This window comes from Zalophus californianus, chromosome 9, assembly GCF_009762305.2.
Source record: "Zalophus californianus isolate mZalCal1 chromosome 9, mZalCal1.pri.v2, whole genome shotgun sequence".
NCBI classification, from domain to species: Eukaryota; Metazoa; Chordata; class Mammalia; order Carnivora; family Otariidae; genus Zalophus; species Zalophus californianus.
The window spans coordinates 91,583,435-91,605,443 of record NC_045603.1 but is presented as its reverse complement, the minus strand read 5'-3'; the positions used below and the strand labels follow the sequence as shown (position 1 = coordinate 91,605,443).

Sequence of the window (22,009 nt, the reverse complement as noted above, 5' to 3'; positions counted from 1 at the left end):
GAAATTCCAAATACCCAAAAGAGAACTCCTCTTCTCTCCCACCCATCCTCCATCTGCTTTCTATCTCTGTGATCTTTCCACCTGAGACCCAAGCCCATCCAGGCTCCCTCTCTCTCCTGTAAACTCATGTTGAATCAAAGCCTCTTAAGCATCTCTCCTCCAGTCTCTACCTCTGTAGCTCTACCTTTCTCTGCCACTTCCGGTATCACAACTAACCTTAACTGTAATACAGGCCTTTTTCAAGGTTCCTTTGACCTGTAATTCATTCTTCATACTCCGCCAGAGTGACCTTTCTAAAACACAAAACTGATTTGTTTACTTGCCTACCAAAATCTTCAATGACTTCCATTTCCTAGAAATAAAATTCTTCAGCTTACACTCTTGGCCTTCATAATCTGCTTTCTGCCTACCCCATGCAGCTTCATCTGCCACCCCATGCACTTGGTGATCTGGAAGCCATTCTATACCACTGTCCAACCTGCCATGAGCTGGTTCGACACCTCTGACTTTGCATATGCTATTTCCTCTGCCCGAGTTTCTCTCCTGTTAACCATGTAGCTCTCTCAAAAGTGCTACTTAAAACTCAGGAAGCAGCACCCCCTTTGCGAGGGCTGATTTGCTCTACAAGCTCAATGTAACTTGCTTCTAGGTACATCTTCTTTTGGGCCTATCACATTGTACTGTAACTCACATGTCTTCAGCTGCTGCTAGCCTATGAGCTCCTGGAGGCCAAAGAATCAGCACTAGTATAGTGCCTAGCCTGTCACAGATACTCAGTAAGTATCTTAGGAAGACTTAGGAAGAAAGAGAGAGAAAAAGGGAAAAAAGAAATGGAGAAAAGAAGTGTTATGTGATGCATTTGTTTCTTGGCCTAAGAAACTACTGCACAGCTGCTCAGGTTAAAGACCAACTTTACATTCAGGTCATCAAAGAGCTGGGAAGAGGCCAGAATGACTCTCAGGTTCGAGACTGAGACTCAGTGGATGGATGTTGTTGTATCATTTACTGAGAGAGGGAGCAGATGGGGTATAGGTCTGGGAGGGAATAGGAGTTTAATTTTGGACATACTCTATTTTCAGTGGTTAAGATACCAAAAAGTTCAGATAAAATGTTTATATATGGTTATCTGTTGTCAACATTAAAAATAGACTCAACATTTTATTTTATTTTATTATTTTTTAAGATTGTATTTTTTTATTTGACAGAGAGAGACACAGCGAGAGAGGGAACACAAGCAGGGGGAGTGGGAGAGGGAGAAGCAGGCTTCCTGCTGAGCAGGGAGCCCGATGTGGGGCTCGATCCCAGGACCCTGGGATCATGACCCGAGCCGAAGGCAGACGCTTAACGACTGAGCCACCCAGTGCCCCTATTTTATTTCATTTTAGATGCAAAGATTGTCTATCAAATAAGTGTTAAAGGTATAATCTTAATACTAGAGTATCATAGCACCTTGTCCCAAAGGGGCTGGGTGATTAGCTGGGATTTGGTCAGGCTTAGAAGCTAAAGCTGATTATGACCCTTAAAGAATGATCCTGAGCAGGAAAGTCCATTTACTTCTGAGCAAAGTCATGACCATAATAGTGGGCTTTCTTTAAAAATGGCTAAGTGGAAATAATGATGTTCATAAACAGAGGTAGGTTCACAATATTTTAACAGACTTCTGGTGACAAATAATAGTCTAATTGTTAATAAAGCCAACTGGCCACAATTTGACAACTGTGGGTAGCATCCACAGAAACGTCCCTTCTTCCAAATTGATTTTGGATCACAGTGGCATAGCCTCAGCCTTTCCCCAGCTTTCTGCACACATTCTCTTCCACCTCACCCGCAGTGAGTCTTGTAGGGAAGTGAAGAAAGCATGGCTGACTAGAAACCATAGTAGCTACAAATTGCTACAACAAGGTGGGGGCGGGCAGGGTCATGAACAGAAACTGTGAAGGGAAGAAGCATGGTGAACAGCCTAGTCGGGCTCTTTCCTTTCAGTTCTACCCACATGGCACAATTTTAGCTTTGTTCCCCTCTCCAAAATCTTGGTATTTCTCATTGAACACCATGGCCTTCCCTAACTTCACCTTCCCTTCCAACGGCCCCATTTGCCATAAACCTTGGCTTGCTCTCCATCCAAGCAATCAGAGGCTGTGTTTTCACTGTTGTTGGCACTACATAATTTCCTGACCACAAATAATACTCTTCTGCAAATCAGTGCTTTTTTGACATTAGTGCGCCTCCAGGCATTAAAAAAAAAAAAGTCCTTTTTCCTTAAGAGAATTCAATGATAAAAATTTACTGCTAACAAACTGACCAATTTAGCAAGTGCTTTGTGAATTAAGCCAAAATCTGAGTTTCTTACTCCACAACTAACTTATGTCCTCCCTCCCTCAATGTTTTCTCCATGCATCAACTCTTTCTGGATTTCTTGGTACCATACTACTTTCTGATTTTCTTAAATCCTTTAACAGTTTAAGCCACTTCACTTTTCTATTTTTTTTTTAATCTCCATATCAGGAAGCAGATGTTGTGGAAAGCTTAACTGCAAAAAGGTAGAACAAGATCACATACTTCAAATCACACTCTAGCTTTATATACACTCTGTGAAGGCAGATCCGGGTCCTGCTTACTGCCGTATATCCCGGGAGTGCCGTACCCGGCACAGTACTGTTTCTGGGATGAGTCTAGTGTAATTGAGTGTGTTCTAATGAAAGTGAAGTTTATCAGAACATTCACAGAAGTTGATCTAAAATAACTCAAGTCATTATATCTTCAAGCTCAGGGAAGGGGCTGAGGGAATGGGTCAGATGCCCAAGGGGCAAAATGCCATGTCCCGCTAGACTTGCGAAAAGGGAAATAAGATTTAAAAATCTTTAACAGCAACGTCTTCAAAATCAACACACTTGATAGATATCTGTTGAATGAATGGGAATGTTACTTTATAAAAACAGAGTATTTTTCTCGCGTAGATAAAGATGGAAGAAGCCTCCTCATTGTTATATTTCTCTCAACATAAAAACCCAAACGCCCAAATTAAATTTATTTACTTGTGTATTCTAATATTTTCTCTGAGTTGTTTTTAGTTGGAAAAAAAAATTCCTAACCCTGTCTTAGAATTTGTAAAATAGTCGTAAGTGGTCTAAATCACTGTCTCCCATATCTGGAGCCTATTTTTCCGGGCACTTTATTCATGATAGAGTAAATGGTTTTTACCCTGGAGCAATGTAATTTTATCTAATATATTCAGTAAGTTAGAGAAAAAGAGGAAGAAACCTGAGAGGGCAGACACAGAATATGTGAGAGAAAATTTTAAAAATTAAGACTACAACTTAATCTATTCAGATTGAGTTTAGCTGACACTTCTCTGATCCTTTTCTTTTTTTTTTTTTAAAGATTTTATTTACTTATTTGACAGAGAGAGAAAGAGAGAGAGCACAAGCAGGGGGAGCGGCAGGCAGAGGGAGAGGGAGGAGCAGGCTCCCCGCTGAGCAAGGAGCTCGATGCGGGGCTCAATCCCAGGACCCTGGGATTATGACCTGAGCCGAAGGCAGGCGCTTAACCAACTGAGCCACCCAGGTGCCCCTCACTTCTCTGATCCTGATCCTTGAATTGCATTTCTCTTTTATGTCCATCGAACAAAATGTCTCCGTATCTCTCAGTGTACCTTGGCATTCCACTTTCTTCTTGGAAAGGGCTTGGTAAATTGATAGCTGGTTTTTAGATTTGCTGTGACTCTTCAGCAAAGTCACTAAGAAAATAACTGATCCATGACAAACAACCTCCAGGCAGCAACATTCTAAGGGTTTCAGCTCTCATTCCCAGCAGAAATCAGAGCCTAGGACTCTTGCTGAAAGGGGTATTATTCTGGGAACAGGGATGGGGGGTGGGGAAAGTGAAACAGGGAAGGAGGGAAAGCTAATTCAAAGGTGCCATCTGAGATAGCCCAAACAAGGGTGTAGATAAGCCCTTGAGGACTCCATCCCAGGGACGCAAGGAGGAGCATTTAACTACCTGCACCCATCCTGCGTTGGTCAGAAGTTGCCCTATGAGGGGTTAAAATCCCTCTTCCCAGGTTGGCAGGTGCTCCCGTGTGAAATGGTTATGATGCGGGAGAAGCCTGAGGCAGAAGGCAAGGCATCCCTGCAGGGTGGCTAGGGTGAGGGCCCTCACATTACAGACGCTGAGGCTCACATAGACAGCAGTGAGAGGATGTGAGGTGGGCGGCATACTGTGGCCAGTGTATTAGGTAAGTAGAAAGGGATGATGCTTTAAAAAAAAATAGCGTCAAAGAAACAAAACGCCAATACAGAAAAATGCTGGAGATTTGCTTGGATCTGGAATGATCCCTTTCCTTCACCCCCCTCGGAACGAACTATTCTGTCTGCACTGCTAGCTTCAATCAGAGTTCTTGCTAAAGGTCCTATCCACAGAAAGTCAACTTTGCCCCGTTCTCAGTCGGTGCTCCTTGCTCACTCATCCCCGTCACTCTTTAGTTATATGTATTTGTATGTGTGTGGTTCAAAAATTTAATTACAAGCTCCTTGAGAATCAGGGGGAGGCATCTGTTCTTTCATTGTATCGACTCCTTTGGGCCGAATTGGGTTTTCTTGCCTAAATCCCAAACTTTCACACCAGCTAGGAAGGACACAGATCGGTATTGAGTCTCTGTGTATTCGTTCTTGATTTCCGATTGTGGGTTTGAATTGTGCGATCTTGTGTTTGCAAATGCTGGTTTGAATAACTCACCACTACCTCAGGTGCTGGGATGGTAACTCATTTGCAAGGCTAACTGGCACATTTCAGAGCGAGCTCTAAATCAAGAGACTTTCACAATTTCCCACTGGAAGATTGTAACATGGTATCTGTTGTTGGTGCAGACAGAGTTTCAAGTTTTAGATTAAAGGTTCCTCATATTTTCACTACCTCTCTTAGTTTCATCTGCTACCCCATTGAGTAAGTTCCTGTTTTGCAGTACTGCAAAGAAACAACATAAAAACATTTACAAATTTTCTAGCTACATCTTAAAGTGCAATTTTCATGTGATTGTGAAATACAAGTTTTAGGAGCAACTGGAACTTACTCCATTAAAAAAAAAGACAAAGCATAAATGCATTTTACAAAACTTAAAATGTTGAACAAAATAAATCCTTTGCGAGTCATTCCATTTTTGGTGCTCCTACCTATCTTGCTATCTCAATAGTTAATGCTTGATAATTTAGGATAAAAAACAAAAACAAAAGATAACAGGTGACAAAAATTAAAATAATGCCTGAAAAAGTGTGAAAACAATAATTTCTGTTCTGCATGTCAGAAGTTCCAAGCTGAAGCTCACGTGATTTGCAGTTTATCTATTATGAAAAGTTTTTTTTTTTTAAATGCTCTACCTCAATTTAAAGACTGAAGGAGGATCCTTTAAATTTTCTTCTGGAGAAAGATTTTGATTTTTGCCATCAGATTCACATTTCTAGAAGGACTAGGAAACAAATTTTAACGGATAAAGATGAATGGGCACTTCCCCCAGAAATTGTTCTGGAACTTATCTTGTATACATTTTTATAAACAAACCGATAGAGGGAGAGCACGAGAAAATATTCAGGTTTATAGACAGCACTGACTTCTTTTGGGTCTGAAACGCTAAGACAATGAGGATGCGCTGTAGGAAGATTTAGTGGGGCTCAGAAAGACTGAGAAGAGTTGGGAAATGCTAATGCGAGCATAATTGATAAAATCCGCACTTTGAAAAATCAAGGTGATTTCAATCAATCAGTCGTGACCCAGGAAAGCGACCTAGGGCTCTGCTCACTGTTTCCCCAAGCACTGGCTTAACGTGCTGTTGTGTACTCCAAATCCCTGCAATGCTGGGCCACAATTAAGGAAAAATCCTGCTTTTATAACAAGTTATTACTTCACAGCACAAAGATTATCATCTGCAGTCCTGGTTGCCTTATCCAAAGATCCGTGCTGCCTTTCCAGAGAAAAAGCAACTCCAATGGTCAATAATAACGGTCACTCAATTATACAGCCCCTACTGTATACGAGGCCCTGTTCCACACAACCACCTTGGGAGGCAGATACTACAATCCCCACATTACAGATGAGGAACTGAGGTGTAGGGATAGTAGGTAACTGGCTGAAGGTCACCCAGTAAGTACTGGAGCCAGGATTCAAACACAGGCAGTCAGGCTCCATGCTTTCTGTTTCTGGAATTCCATCCTAACTCTCTAGTATAGACTTCCAAAAATGAACTGCCGCAGAAAGAATGAACCACCACCTCAAAGTGAATTTGGAAATGAGAATGCCCTCCAAGTCAAAGGATCAACTGAGAACAGCCTCCACCAAAGGTCTACCAAGTCACCTTAAGGAGACTGAACAACTCCCAGGTCGGCAAACTCCTCCACAACCACATAAGGGTACTGGCCTATCCAGAGAGGCAAAGTGTTAGTCTCCAGTGGGCACTGGTGAGCCATGGGAGCAAGGAAAAAGCAGTGTCCCAGAGTCAAGGACCAGCTGTGCTAGGGAGCACCATCCAGTATGAGCACCCAGAGGCTAACTGAAAGAGCATCAGTCCTCCTAGGAAGCAAATCAAGCAAGCCTCCAGCCTGAGAATCCCTGATGTGATCTATCTTGTGTAATTTGGTTACAAGAAAGTGGCTGGGGCAGGCTATGCAAATGTCCTGTCTACTAAAATTCATTATTGGTGTTTTGGTGAATAGACTTCCATGTATATCAGGGTGAATCAGCTTCTTTGTATCTGATTGGCTCTGGAGCACGGGAAGGTATGCATTTCTAGAATCTAGCCCTGCAAGTCCAGGGGCCAGATTTGGAACCAGTTTTCTCCAAGGCACATGGCACCTTGTAAGTCTCTGGGTAACCAACCCATCTCTTTCCCTAGTGATGTGACTTCACGATACACACCACCAAGAAAAATTAAAGAAGACATCCTAAGAACAAATATGGGGCTTTCCAGTCTGGAAGGATAAAGGCAGTGCTATTATATGTCTGAAGTCCATACTAGTTTGAAAGACAGGTTGGGAGGAATGTACAATTGTTGGCCGATATTTCTGGAAAATTGAAACTTCAAAGTAACCTTTAAAAATTAAAGAAGTTGTTTTTTGATTCATAGGTGCACACTGGTAGATACAAAGATCATTCCAGGGAGATGAAAATGCAGTCCCTTTGGTGTGTGTTGGGTACCGGTTAAATTCAGAGTACGGAGCTGGGCACTTCAGAGAAAACATGACAAGCAAGAAGTGGCAAAGGCCCTGTTCTCTGCCCGCATGTTGTTGGCAGTCTAGTAGAAGGGTAAAACAAAGAGCCAAAAGTTGCCCTGGAAAACAGGTTATTATGGGTGCAACAAAGGAGACAGAGCTCACGACTGTTTGAAAGAGTGGCGTGGGCTTCACCAGCTGTTCCCCAAGGCCATAAGAAGTCTTTTCTGGATTGCCCAGCCCTGTGCTGTCAGGATCACTGGCCACAGAAATGCCCTCAGTCTTTACCTTGACTCCTGACCACACTGGCCTGGAGTCAGCTGAGTATCTGGGGGAACTCAATTTAAGCAGTTGTTTCTTGCCAGGTGTTCTCTTCTTGAATGAACAGTGACTCATCTTCAGAAAAACAGTATCTCCACCTCACTCCTAAGTCTGTCCCCTTCATCTAAGGAACATTTAAAACAATCCACACAATCAGAAAGAACAGAAAAGTTAGAGGGTTTCATTCAACATTCCGGACACAGCCATTTCCGTTTCAGGAGCACTTCCTAGCCTGTCCCGGGTATGTCTGAAGGAGCAGGCTCCCTGGGCTAAAAGGGTGGCCGGAAAACCCCCTCCACAGGGCAGGCAAGGAACAGAATGTGCAGGTAAATCCAGAGTCAAGAGTCTAGGAGTGCATGCCTTCAGATGGATCCCAGAGGCCCAGGCAGTTTCAAAGACCGGAAAGATTTAAGAGTGGTAAGCAGGCAAGTTGCGAAAGCGAAGGCCTTCAAATCTGCTAATTGCGGTTACTTGTTGATGGCAGGTGGTGTAGTAAGAATCTGGACACTCTTTGGGAAGGGGTTCCCTCTCCTGAACCCCACCCTATTCTTGCACAAAGTCAGCACAGAAAAGGGCTGAGGAAGTAAAACAAACTTAATCCTCTCTTAAGATTACTGTTGAAGTCTTTCCACAAGTTTGTTTGGTTAATCTTGCTCTTATCCACTGGGAAGAAAACTGACAAATCCAGGACTTTTTTTTTTTTTTTTTTTTTTTTTTTTTAGGGATAGAACCTGTTTTACGAAGAGGGAAGTAGTTAAGTAAATACAGTTTGGCAATTCAGCTCTGCCTTCACAATTTCAATTTCGAATGTTCTGTAGAATGGGGATAAAAGTCCTATTTAGAGTTACAGTAAGCACTGTATGAAAAGCCCTTTAGCACGCTGCCTGGCCCGTATCAAGCTGACAATACCAGGCTGCACTTATTTTAAACCAAACTCATTGGCAGTTAAGGGAAACAAACAAACAAACAAACTGACAGCCCGGAATCATCCCTCTGTGATGTGAATAAATATATTTAGATGTCCTTTGGCTGGCTTTTCGGACCAGTCGAGGCTCCGCAAGCCAAGAGTCGCGCCGTAGCGCACTGATTCGTTCGCCAAGAATTCTGGCCCACACTTCTTAAGTTCGCAGCCGCACGGCCCCTGCCCCTCCCGGGGGCCGCCACTGCCCCTCCCGGGGACCGTCCCCGAGCTACGGCGGCGCGGGAGCGAGCCGGGTCCGTGCCGCCTCCCCCGCAGACGCGCGGCCCGCCGCGTCCACCCGGAACGCCGGCCCCGCCACCCGCCGGCGGTCCACCTGGCCGAGCCGGGGCGCAGGCGGGAGCGCACGGAGCAGCGGCGGCGGGCGCAGCGCGGGCCAGGCGGGCGCCGAGGGCCCTGTCTCTCTCCAGACTCGCCCTCCCCGGGTCGTGCGGGCGCGCACGGCTCACCTGCCAGGCTCGGCGGCACCGCGGCGGCCACCAAAAGCAGCAGCGGCAGCAGCAGCGGCGGGGGCGACGGGGTGGGCGGCGCGGGCCGCGCGGGGTGTCCGTCCCGGCTGCGGGGGGGCATGGCTCGGCGGCCGCGACCTCCCCTGGGTTGGACGAGGTAGCTGTTGCTGGAGCGGCTCTCGAGCCGGCAGCGGGGCGCCGCGTGTCCGATGTCTGGGCGTCCTTACTCTGCCATTAGCCCTGTCGGTTTAGGGCTTTTAGGGGCGAGGAAGCCTCACGTGGCCTTGGGAACAACCTTCGCCCCGCTGGGCAAGGCGGGTCCTTTCTGACCCTCTAGCACCCTGGGGGCTGGGCTGAGAAAAGTTCCCCAGCTGCGCTTCTGCGATCCGGCGAGGACACGTGCCACTTTGTCCGCGCTCGTCGGGCAGTTTTGCGGCCCCAGGTTTGAGCAAACCCGTTCGCGTCAACACCGCTAGCCTCTGTCGCCAGGGTCGGCCACTGGGCCACTCGTCTGTATCGGCGGGGATGAGGCACCCTGAGCAGCGGTGACATGCATGCCCCTGCCTACGCGCAGCTCTGGTTCTTGGCCACTCTGCAGTGGGCTTCACGGGTCCCTTATCCCTCAGTGATTACTGCTCCTCCATCTCAGGCTGTGTAACCTAAATCCATTTGCTGTAGCCCAAGACTTCCCAGCCTTTGCTTTTCTCTTCATTGGCCGGAGCCACCACAAGACTGATTCAGACGGAGCTGAAACTAGATCTATTTCTGAGCCCCTGGGAAGTCCCCATTTCTGTGCTGGGTAGGTTGACATTGTGAAGTAGGCAAAACTATGCCTTGGGTGACATTGTGAAGTTGGCAGAGCGTGCCCTAGGTGACATTGTGAAGTAGGCCAAAGGCATTTTTTTTTTTTCCAATAAGCATTTATTGAGCCCATCTTGTGTGCCAGGTGCCAGGGATATGAAGACCATCGAAAGCATGACCTCCCGCAGGTGGGAGGGGACAGAGCGGTATAAATAAACAGGTGCCCCATTAGTGCTGTCATAGGGCTATGGCGAAGGTACAGCGTGGGAACCCAGGACCCAGGACGGGACCAGCCACTACTACAGAGCAGGGGGGCTAGGCACCCCACTCTTCTCTCCTGGTCTTTCTTCCAAGCTTAACTGAAGTGTCAAGGGGAGATGGAAAGGGAGGAGAAGCACTTTTCCCAGAGGGCGAAAGAGATTTATAATTGTTGGAAAAGATCTAGAACAATTACATGGAATTTCTGGGCAAATTGTTGAACACAAGTCCTAAGTCATTTTGTGTGGAGACAGCACCTATTACAGTGTCTGGATGATAATATCACTTAATGAATGAAGGAACTGAGGACATTGTAAAAACTGCACATTTTTCTTCAAGTTAGAAAATTAAAGTGAAGGGGTGCCTGGGTGGCTCAGTTGGTTAAGCGACTGCCTTCAGCTCAGGTCATGATCCTGGAGTCCCAGGATCGAGTCCCACATCGGGCTCCCTGCTCGGCGGGGAGTCTGCTTCTCCCTCTGACCCTCTTCCCTCTCGTGCTCTCTATCTCTCATTCTCTCTCTCTCAAATAAATAAATAAAATCTTTAAAAAATAAAAAAAAAAAAGAAAATTAAAGTGAAGGAAAATCATGTTGGGAAGAGAGCTATATTAGGACATTCAAAGAAGTTGTGCCACCCCAGATATTTAAGTCATGCTACCTTCTACCATTACTAACCCTTCCAATCCAAGGAGCCAAGTGTTTGGATGTGAGCATGTATATAAAAATACCTGATGTGAGCTATGAGGCACTCATTCATCTCTTATGTAGTCATCAAATATTTGTTGACTTCATGTTCCAGACATAGAGTAATAAACAAGATGGACAAAGCCCCTGTTCTCACAAAGCTTGTATTCCAGTGGGAGAAGCAAATTATGCAAATAGACAAATTCATTCGATCAGGGTTTCTCACTCAGCATTGCAACATTTTGGCCCATACAATTCTTTGTTGTGGGGGGTTGTCCTGTGCATCCACTGGCCAGTATCCACTAAATGCCAGTTATCACCCCTCTCTCCAAGTTGTGACTATTTCAAATGACTTCAACACTACCCAATGTTCCCATAAGGGGCAAAATTGTCCTCAGCTGAGAATCACTGGATTGGATGATGATAAATCTTGCCTTCTTTAAATTGGTGGGGTTTACAAGTCTGGGAGGGAAATGAGCAGCAAAACTCACACCAAAGCTGAGGGGAGGAGGGCCACAGAAGATGTGGACTAAGAAATGGTTTTATCACTTTTCTAGTTAGACGTGTGTGGTTTGGGGCTGCTTACCATCCATTCATTACCTTATTCCTGATACTACTTTTTCCTGGATCTGGACTCTCCTGGTTTAGAAGTTTCAGTGAGCCAGGGAAGAAGCATGTTTCCACCAAGAGCCACAATAGTAGTTTCATTGAATTGGAATTTGAAATTGCTGCCTGGTCTTCACTGGACTTCTTCGGGAAAAAAAAAAAAATGGGCATGAATAGGATTATAGTGCTGGTTAGAGTGATTGAGCTTGACAACGGAATGGAAATACAGCTACACAGTAGTAGGAGGGAGTGGTTGAAGGAGCTCAGGGAAGTTTCTGGTCTCACCATGGCCTACCAAAATGATTAGTGAATGTGTTGGCTCCTCACCTCAGCAGCACCACCAGGGACTAGGGCTCTTCGGCCCAATAGATACACAACCCCAACCAGCTGAGATGTTGGCCCCAGGCTATAGCTGGGCGACCAGTTATAGAAACAGAGACAGTGACCTCTGTATTTCTTTTCTTGCTGTGACCTATCTATGATGGATTCAAATGTTACAGGTCCAGAACGAAATGTACATAATGTCAATCTATTTCTTTTTCAAAAGGTATACTTAGCATTCAAACACTTGTCCACGGATGGTAGAGATTTTAGGGTGTCAAATTTTAGATACCTCAGTCTCATTTGGGCCAAGTCCTTAATATCCTTTGCCTCCTCCATATCTTCCCATTTCCTTGACATTGACCTTGGTTTCGGGGGGCCTATGCATTGGCCTGGGGCTGGATAAGAGGCGTCTATCTACTCTGTGAGTCATCCTCTCGCTTGGTGGTCTCCACTGACATGTGGTTTATCTCTTCCGGTCTTTTATCGGTGGTTCTTGGCCTTGGGTCTAGATTCTTTTTTTTTTTTTTTTTTAGTTAGGGTCATACTAGCTACTATGACAAACTCCAAAAATTCAGTGGGTTAATACAACCGAAGTTTATGTCCAGCTCATATCTCTGTTCGATGCATGAGTTCGTAATATGTATGTGGCTTTCCTTCATTTAGAAATGTAGAAGCCCCACTTCCTTTCATCTTGTGGTTCCACCATGCCCTAAGGCAGATGTTCCCAAACTTTCTTGGTAAACAGTGTCCCTAGAGTCTCAGTCATATATTCTTGGGGCTGCAGACCAAAAGAAATATCTGATGGTTCCTTTTATTTAGTAGTTAGGGCCAAAAACAATTTAATAATAGTAGTTTGTTCCATGTCCTGGGACGGCACTATGTTTTCTTCAAAAATCTATGATATCCCAAATATACCCTTCAAAGTTCATTATGGTGTGTTCTACTGATATTACTATTTCCTGTGAATATTTAAGATATTCTAGGTATGCCTTGTGAATTCATTATGGTTGGCAAACTGGATGCAGAAACCAGGACCGCAGGACCTTGGAGTCTTTTCTTTCAGCCAGAAGAAGGGGAAAGTGTATGGGGAACACACTCCTTCTTTTTAACCATTTTTGCTCGTATTCCATTGGCAATATCTAGACATTTTGCCATATTTATATTCCAGAGATGCTGGGAAATGTGGCCAGTGGCTGGAACATCACCTCTCCATAGGGAAACAAGATTTTTAGTAGGCAGCTAGCTGTTTCCGATACCATTGGCAACTTCACCAGCCCAACCTGGATTTTCCACTGGGTCCTTTGGTTCATTCTCAGGTCTCTCTGATCCCTGCAGTGTGGCAGTAGGGACTCATAGATACTCTAGTCTAGTGTGTCAATCAGTGAGCCTATCCACGTGTTCACCTCCCCAGACCCTTCCCCCAGCCGCTACTGTACAACTCAGGTCCAAATGGGGACATATAACTCCCTTACAAGGTTTCCAAGATCAGGAGCTACATTCTGGAAACCTTAAACATCATCTCCTCTGCTCTGGTAATTCTAGACCTGTCTTGAGTTTCTATTACCAAATATTTCCACATACCACCCCACCCATCAAATAGGCGACTCACCCCCTGGGGGGAAGGGTGGTGTTGGCCCTTGCAACAAGCCACTATGCAATTCTCTTATCAGCTCTTCAGACTTTTTACTTCTTTGGGTAGGAACTAATTCAACATTATTACAATTCTTATTGCAATGTGTTATTCTTGAATAAGCCGGTTGCCCTTTTATTGCAATGTGTCTTTCAATTTTCCAAACCAAGTTTTTGAATATTTTAAAATATTTTCCTCTCCCAGACGCAGAGATCTTACAATTTTTTGCCTTTGAAGACTATGGTCTATGTCTACTTGAGACCTCAACAGCCACACGTTTTACTCTTTGATCTTTCAATATTTTCATTTTTCCTCCCTTGAGCATTAAGCCTTAGATTCTTGGAATAAATAGAGTGATGGAAGGTTTACTAGATTAAACAGTTTCTCAGAAGAAAAATGTGTAGGGTAATGTTTTAGCTTATGATCCAACTATTCTGTATATTTACGTCTATAACTAATTTTTCTTTGGTATTCTTTCCCTCCATCGTTGTGTGTAGGTTGTGTTGGTTGTTAAACTTACCAATTGGTCTATACGTGTCAGAATAGAGAGTTTAAATTGCTACAGAACCAAAGAAAGGGCAGATATTCCCCAGAAATCCTGGGCTTGGGCTTGATGCCTGTAGAGCTCATTTTGATTGCTTAGAACACAGTTCTGTACTGTTTGCCCATCCTTTCTTCTACTCACTTGCCTGCCCTTTATATAAGCTGCCACCCATTATAATTTCCAGACTGCAAGTGTCTTGTAAATTGGGTACACAAAAGAGGGGCTGTCCCGGTCAGTGATTTTAGTAAGTAAGGTCACTGACATGTCTTAGCTTTAGGGTCATGGCATGCGGGTGAGGTGGACAGCAAGAGACGAGAGATAAGAGAGAAGTTTCTGTACAAGTTGAATACTGATTCAGTGGCTTGTTATTATTATTTTTTCTACAGATGACAAACATGAACTTTTTACCCTGCTGATAGGCATTTTATCCCCACTTTTCCTTCCAAAGAGGCCGAAAAAGTCACTCCTAAATACTTTCAGGGCGCCGAGCATTTTCTGCATTGTTTAAGGATGTAATTTGGTGCCTGACAGCTCTTTCTTCAAAATGTTTCTAAACCTCTTTTTCTGCCTCTTTCCTAAATTAAGTGGCTACATCCTGGAGTGGTTACCACTGGCTTCCTCTACTTATTTTTTTCTCTACTGTTAATGTTTTAGCATCATCTTCGTTCTACAGACAGAAGTATAAATGCCAAATAAAAACAGTTGCAAACAGAACCATTTCTGTGGTGCCTAACCTTGACTGTAGATGGGAAATAGTCCTGCGATAAATGTCCCTGCTTTTCTTTCAGGTTATAAGAAAGAATTTAAACCTGATGGATGTAACAATGAATAAATGAAAAATGCTTGATAAATGTTTGATAAATCTGGCTGCTACTGACATTTTTAAACAAAGACAACAAGAAGAAAATTTTAGTCAGTTAAAATGGCTGGGAATTAACATTATTAAGCCAGGTCAAAACTCCAGAAAATGTTACTAGGGAAAGATCCTATTTCAGTCTAGTTGAGTAAATGCTAGATGAGCATCTCCTGGATACAGGAAATTGAGTTATAAATTGTACATATTAATTTTCTGACAACTGTAGGCTGAGAGTGGTGCCAAGAGAAATTTGAATACTCTCTCTGTTGGGAAACACATCCTGTTTGCTGTTCATTGGCTTCTGTTAAATAATAAAAATTCAACTGAGTAAATTTAAAGATCAAACTGGCTTTATTCAACAATTCATGAATTGAGCAGCATCCCATCTAGCAGATAGAAAAGAGCTCCACTGAGCTGTAGAAAAGGAAAGGCTTTTAAAGGCAGAAAGGGGGGACACCTGGGTGGCTCAGTTGGTTAGGCGTCTGCCTTCAGCTCAGGTCATGATCCCAGGGTCCTGGGATCGAGCCCTGCATCGGGCTCCCTACTCATTGCGGAGTCTGCTTCTCCTTCTCCCTCTGCTGCTCCCCCTGCTTGTGCACTCATGCTTTCTCTCTCTATCTCAGACAAATAAATAAAATCTTTAAAAAAAAAATAAAGGCAGAAAGGGAAAAAGGCAGAAATGGGAAAAGGAAATTATTCCTGCATAGAGTGCATTGTTTCAGGAAAGGTTGCCCTCCTGAGGGGAGGAGAAGTGGGGATTGCCTCACTAGTACTGACCTGGTAATTCCAGGTTGACTGGTTAAAAATCACCATCTCTGGAGAAGCTTAGAGTGGATATTAAGTTATGGTTTACTGATGTGGGGCTCAGCACAAGTGACTCCATTTTGAGGTTGTTTTCTCTCTCTCTCTCTCTCTCTCTCTCTCTCTCTCTTTTTAAAACACTTCCTAGCTGGTTTACATCTTCAGAATCTCCTTTCCCATGCTACCTCCAATACCCAAACTCTGGGTACTACTTCCCTGTCCTCTCTCAGCAGCCAGCAGATTCCTTGTCTTAAAACAGATTCTCTCAAGCCTCAATCCATCAGTCTACTGCCGCTGAGGCCAGACCACATTTCAGGCTTATCAGAGTTTTCTCTTAAAAAGAATGTTCTCTCCTTGGGGGTAACTGCATACCACCTACTAAGAAAATAGTAGGTTCTGAATTGGTATAGAAGCAAAAACAAACACAGAAACAGTGGACATTCTATGGTGGGAGGGGATGTTACCTACAGAACATTAAAAATCAGATTAACTTTGCCACTGGAGAATCATCTACATGTTTTTGAAAAGAGAAAAGTTTGTGACCACGAAATTTTACACTGTGTTAATTTTGGTTCATGTATTAAGGTAACACATTTTCGAGGACTCAGAAAATAGAACTTTTATCAATCATTTTTGAAAAAATTACTTTGATGTACTTCAACTGACTGACAAGTCAAAATTATGGGGAAGACATAAAATAACCATCAAGAGGGACATCTTTCACCCAGTTTGGTGATTCAAGATCCCAAATTCAGAATCAAACTGCCTGTGTTCTCAGCTGGATTCTGCAACTTAGGGGCAGCTTGGGCTCAGTGCTTCCACTGGCAGGACTATATTTTCTCAAGTGGAGAACAAAGGCAAAAGAAATATAGAAAAAATATTAAATTTCCTTCGCAGCCCACTGACAAGTACTTAAGACAGGTAGGGTAACCTTCCTCCAGGAACTCAACTGCCTCGATTGTTAATACTTCGCTAAGGGCAAAGGCAAACTTTGGTCCGACCTCCAGGATCCTGTACATCTTCTCTAACATATAAAAATCCCTTTGGAGGGCTAGTATCCAAAATCTATAAAGAATTTATCAAACTCAACACCCAAAGAACAAATAATCCAATCAAGAAATGAGCAGAAGACATGAACAGACATTTTTCCAAAGAAGACATCCAAATGGCCAACAGACACATGAAAAAGTGCTCAACATGGCTCGGCATCAGGGAAATCCAAATCAAAACCTCAATGAGATACCACCTCACACCAGTCAGAATGGCTAAAATTAACAAGTCAGGAAACGACAGATGTTGGCGGGGATGCGGATAAAGGGGAACCCTCCTACACTGTTGGTGGGAATGCAAGCTGGTGCAGCCCCTCTGGAAAACAGTATGGAGGTTCCTCAAAAAGTTGAAAATAGAGCTACCGTACGACCCAGCAATTGCATTACTGGGTATTTACCCCGAAGATACAAATGTAGTGATCCGAAGGAGTATGTGCACCCCAGTGTTTATAGCAGCAATGTTGATTTTGTTCATTTTTGTTTCCCAAGTGCCTGGAGGGGGAGTAAAGCCAGAATCAAACCTAGGCCTCCCCAGCTCCAAGCTTTCTACTGGGAAGGACCGCTTCCAACTCTGCAAAGGTGAATCCTTCAGACACCACCTCTCGCTTATTCTCCCTGCCCCATCTTTTGCTGTCATCCTCAGTATCTCTATTAAACATATTGCCTAAAATAAAAATTATAAGCTGTCCAGAAAAAAAAAATCCCTTTGGAAACTTCCTTTATCTCTACCTTCCCCTCACCAAGATATATGTTAGCATTCATCCTCCAAGCATATGGCCCACTGATATTCATCTAAAGGGTCTCATGACTCATGGTTTACTAGACAGCAGTTAGCAACCTTATCCTAACAGCTGCTAGCCCCTCAAGGTCCTGGAAACCTTGCTTCCAAATTCCTGAGAGACTAACACTATCCCTAACCCCCTCCCAAATTGAAAGTCTATAATCCGTCACTCCTCACAACCCCAGGGTAGTTCTTTCTGCCCATGGGTCTTGTCCCCATGTTTTAACAAAACCACCCTTTTTGCACTGAAGATGTCTAAGAATTCTTTCTTGACTGTTTCCTCCCAAACCCCAACATTCCACATCATTTTCTTTCTGCTTCCTCTTCTTGCACTGTGACACAGGTGCATTTCTCAGGCTGCATGCTTCATTGCACAGGGTAGATTGATTCCTCGCTGTGATTGATAACCATTTAAAGCCCTTGTAGGTGATTTTCTGCTCAGCGCTTGCTACCCAGCAACTTGGTTGGAAGACTATGTGAACAAGAATTACATAACAGAAGCAAAGTTGCATAAAAACCATAATGGCCATCTTCATTGCCAAATAAATTGAGCAATGATTTTCTACATCCTGTTAACTCCTCTTGAATAATGAGTCATGCTTTTAAAAATCGGCTATGAAAAACAAGTGACTCAGGGGCAATCTATTAACAGTCCCGGAGCCCATCCTCTTACTGTTTATCTTCTAGAGAATGATCTTCCTAACTATGCTTAGGTAGTGTGGGATCTTTGGCTGAGCGAAACCAGAATTCATGTTTGGATGTGTCTGATGCATGCATGAGCCTATAGGTAGCCATCTGCGTAAGTTGGTTCGTATTGAGGAAGAAAACTGGAGAGGTAGGTTTGTGTTGTGGGCACTTGGGGGAAAGCAGAGTGGGTGGGGAGAAGGAAGAAGGGAGAGGGAGAAAAGCATGGCATCTCCACCATAACTTGCCTGCCTTGTTAACTTGATTTGAGCTCTTGGAAGAGAAGGGGCTTTAGACAGGCAAAAAAAGAGAATTTCAAGGAGTTTGTGAGATTTGGGGCCATTAGATCATTGTTTTGATGCCCAGATGACAGCAGGAGCCATGGAGAAGGGGATGGGGTGAAGAGAATGATTTCCGTGTCAGCATGGCCTTCACTAAGTACAAACTGCCCGGAGGGGCAAATTGCATTGACACTGTGAAGATAAAATGCATCATATGGTAAAACCCCACCGTCATGCTATGAGCAGAGTCCAAAAATGAAACAGTTTAATACAAGGGACCTGCTTTTGCAAGTTTAATGAAATGGAAGTGTGTCTGGGAGAAGGATGGGCCTCAATTGCCAGTGGTGAGAAGGATGGGCCTCAACTGCCAGTCCTATCAGAAACTGAATTTGTTTCACTGCATGCATATTTGTATGTAAGTTGTTATATGTCCAAATGGATACAATTTTTAAATGGGGGTGGGGTAGGGGAAGCCAGCTAAGCAAAGGAAAGAATTATGTGAGTGTATTATAATGGATGTTTCTGTATTGTAGGATTTGGGGTGATTTTTCCCCCATGTTGGTATTTTTTGAAAATTGTCATGACCAGAAGTTTTCTCAGCTAAAAATTATATTTTATTTTAAAATATCCATAGGAAATCTCATTTTATATAAAAAAGTTAAAATATTTGAAGGTGTCCTCACTGAACAAATCCTCTAAATAGACTGTAACTAGAATCCAGAGTTTTAAATTGGCTATTGTATACTTTGAAACATAAAATATATTTTAGATCAAGCTTTCTCACTTTAAATGAACGTATTGATTAACAGTTCCATTCATGTTATTTTTGGACCCACTGTTACACTCTTTTTCAAAGCCTCTCCAGTGCCAAAAGCAACAGTTGGGTGTATAAAGCATCTAGGAAGCATTTTCAAAATGCTCATGTTTGCTTCACGCCCCCCTATCAATCTGATCTTACCTGGACTGGGATTTTCAAAACTTCCCAGAAGATTCAAGTTCCCCCTAGCCATCCAAAGAACCTATCATCATTCCTAATGTCATACAATTATGAAATAAACTGGTACAGGTGAAGTACTTATAAGTGTTACCTTTTTTTTTCTTTTTATAAAGGGGTTTTCTATTCCCAATTCCTGTAAAATTCTGTGTATACAAATGTTGCCAATTGTATTCCTTTTAGAATTCAAACTAACCTTTAGATGGGAGCTAATCTCAGTAGAAAAATATCTTTTTAGTTTTAATTTGGTTTTTTTACTTTATTGTATTCCAATATACAAACTGAAATATACTTAAGGAAACCAGAATGTTACCCCAAAACAGGCCTCTTTGAAATAAAAATTATTTTGAGCTGAAGGCAATTAAGAAGCCATAAAGATAGAAAAAGGGCCTCCTTTTCTGCGTGAAGGCAGGAAATAAATCCTTTTACTGGCAACAGACTTTTATTGGTACAGAGAGAGCACCAGAAGAATCTGCAAACAAACCTTGTTAAACTAACTCTTAGGTAAGAAAGATAAGGACCACCTAGTCCTAGTTCTAAACCCCTTTGTCTTATCAACTGTTCACAAATTCACTGTTTCTTTGTCCAATAGTTATAAAAGCTTCCTGTTCTGGTCACTTCTTTGGGTTCTTCATTCTCTTGTGAAGGCTTCCATGTACATATTCAACAAAATTTGTGTGCTTTTCTCCTATTAATCTGTCTTTCTCAGTTTAATTTTCAGACTCGGGTGGTCAAGGAAAAGTTTTTCCTCCTCTACAATATAACCATGGAAAATACAATTTATACATCTAAAATGCAGCGTAGGGGAGCCTGGGTGGCTCAGTCAGCTCAGCAACCGACTCTTGGTTTCTGCTCAGGTCATGATCTCTGGGTTGTGAGATTAAGCCTGGTGTCAGGCTTCACACCCAGCACGGAGTCTGCTTGAGATTCTCTTCCTCACCCTTTCCCTCTGCCCCTCCCTCTGCTCATGCTCTCTCTCTCTCTCTCTCTCTCTCAAATAAATAAAATCTTAAGAAAAAAAAGTGGCAAGGGTGGGCATCCTTGTCTTGTTCCTGACCTTAGAGGAAGAGTTTCAGTTTTTCATTGTTGAATATGACATTAGCTGTGAGCTTTTCATATAGAGCCTTTGTTATGTAATTTCCTTCTATTTCTACTTTGTTGCAAGTTTTTAATCATGAGAGTATGTTGAATTTTGTCAAATGCATTTTCTGCACCTATTGAGATGATCAGGTATTTTTTTCATTTACCCTGTTAATGTGATGTATCACATTGATTAATTTGCTTATATTCAACTGAACTTGCATCCTAGGGAAAATTCCTACTTGGTCAAGGGTATGATCCTTTTAATACGCTGTTGATTTAGTTTGCTCATATTTTGTTCAGTATCTTTTCAGCCCTTCCTTTCAGCCTCTGTGTGTCCTTAAATCTAAAGTGAGTTCCTTATTGGCAGCATAAAGTCAGGTCTTGAAGAAAAAAACATTTTTTTTTTTTTGTCCTTTCAACCACTCTATGTGTTTTGATCGGGGTTTTTAATGTATTTCCTCTAAAGTAAAGAGAGAAGTTCTTCCTATTGCCATTTTATTAATTGTTGAATATCTGTCTTGTAGCTCTTTTGTCGTGTCCTTTCTCTCTTGCTGTCTTCCTTTGGGCTTCATTGATTTTTTTTATTATTATTATTTGCAGTAACATGCTTTGATTGCTTTCTCATTTTCTCACTTTCTTTTGTGTTTTCTTTCTTTCCTTCCTTTCTTTCTTTCTTTCTTTCTCTTTCTCTTTTTCTTTCTTTTTCTTTCTTTCTTTCTTTCTTTCTTTCTTTCTTTCTTTCTTTCTTTCTTTCTTTCTTTCTTCTTTCTTTCTTTCTTTTCAGAGAGAGAGAGTGTGAGTGAGGAGGGGGAGGGGTAGAGGCAGAGGGAGAGAGAGAACCCTAAGCAGGCTCCACATCCAACATGGAGCCTGACAAGGAGCTCGATCCCATGACCCTGAGATCATGACCCAAGCTAAAATCAAGAGTCAGATGCTCAATCGAGTGAGCCACCCAGGTGCCTCTCTTTTGTGTGTTTTGTGTATTTCTGTAGGCATTTTCTTTGTAATTACCATGGGGTTTACATAAGACTTTTTACACTTTTAACACTCTATTTTAAGTTGATAAAAACTTAACTTCAGTCACAAGACTCTTTACTTTTGTGTCTCTTCCCCAAACACTTTATGTTATTGATGTCAAATTTTACATTTTTTATTGTGTATTCACTTCACGTATTTTTATAGTTTTTTTATAGTTTTTATAGTTATAGTTGTTTTTTTTTTTAAGGTTTTATTTATTTACTTGACAGAGAGAGACAGTGAGAGCAGGAACACAAGCAGGGGGAGTGGGAGAGGGAGAAGCAGGCTTCCCGCTGAGCAGGGAGCCCGATGTGGGACTTGATCCCAGGACCCTGGGATCATGACCTGAGCCGAAGGCAGATGCTTAACGACTGAGTCACCCAGGTGCCCTATAGTTATAGTTGTTTATACCTTTGTATTTTAACTTCTACACTTGAACTAAAAGTGATTTATACACCACCATTACAGTATTACAGTATTCTGCATTTCTCTCTATATTTACCTTTACCAGCAAGTTTTATGGTTCATATGCTTTTGTGTTGCTGTTTAGAATCCTTTTGTTTCAAGTTGAAGAACTCCCTTTAGTATTTCTTGTAAGTCTGCTTTAGAAATTTTCTCTTTATCTTTAGCTTTTAACGTTTGATTATAATGTGTGTCAGTGTGGACTTCTTT

General features: G+C 42.8%; 1 protein-coding gene and 1 long non-coding RNA gene across 2 annotated transcripts in view; one reads left to right on the top strand and one right to left on the bottom strand.

Annotated features, from left to right (window-relative positions):
* The window catches only part of PLBD1 (phospholipase B domain containing 1), a 54,232-nt gene extending 44,568 nt beyond the window's left edge, over positions 1 to 9,664 (bottom strand). Inside the window, exon 1 of the mRNA XM_027591880.2 lies at positions 8,946 to 9,664. Within this exon, the coding sequence (XP_027447681.1) occupies positions 8,946 to 9,066 (121 nt within the window). The 5' untranslated portion in view covers positions 9,067 to 9,664. The remainder of the gene's footprint in view (positions 1 to 8,945) is intronic.
* Positions 1 to 22,009, top strand: part of LOC113921377 — a 67,737-nt gene that overhangs the window by 28,257 nt on the left and 17,471 nt on the right. The gene's annotated exons all lie outside the window — the stretch shown is intronic.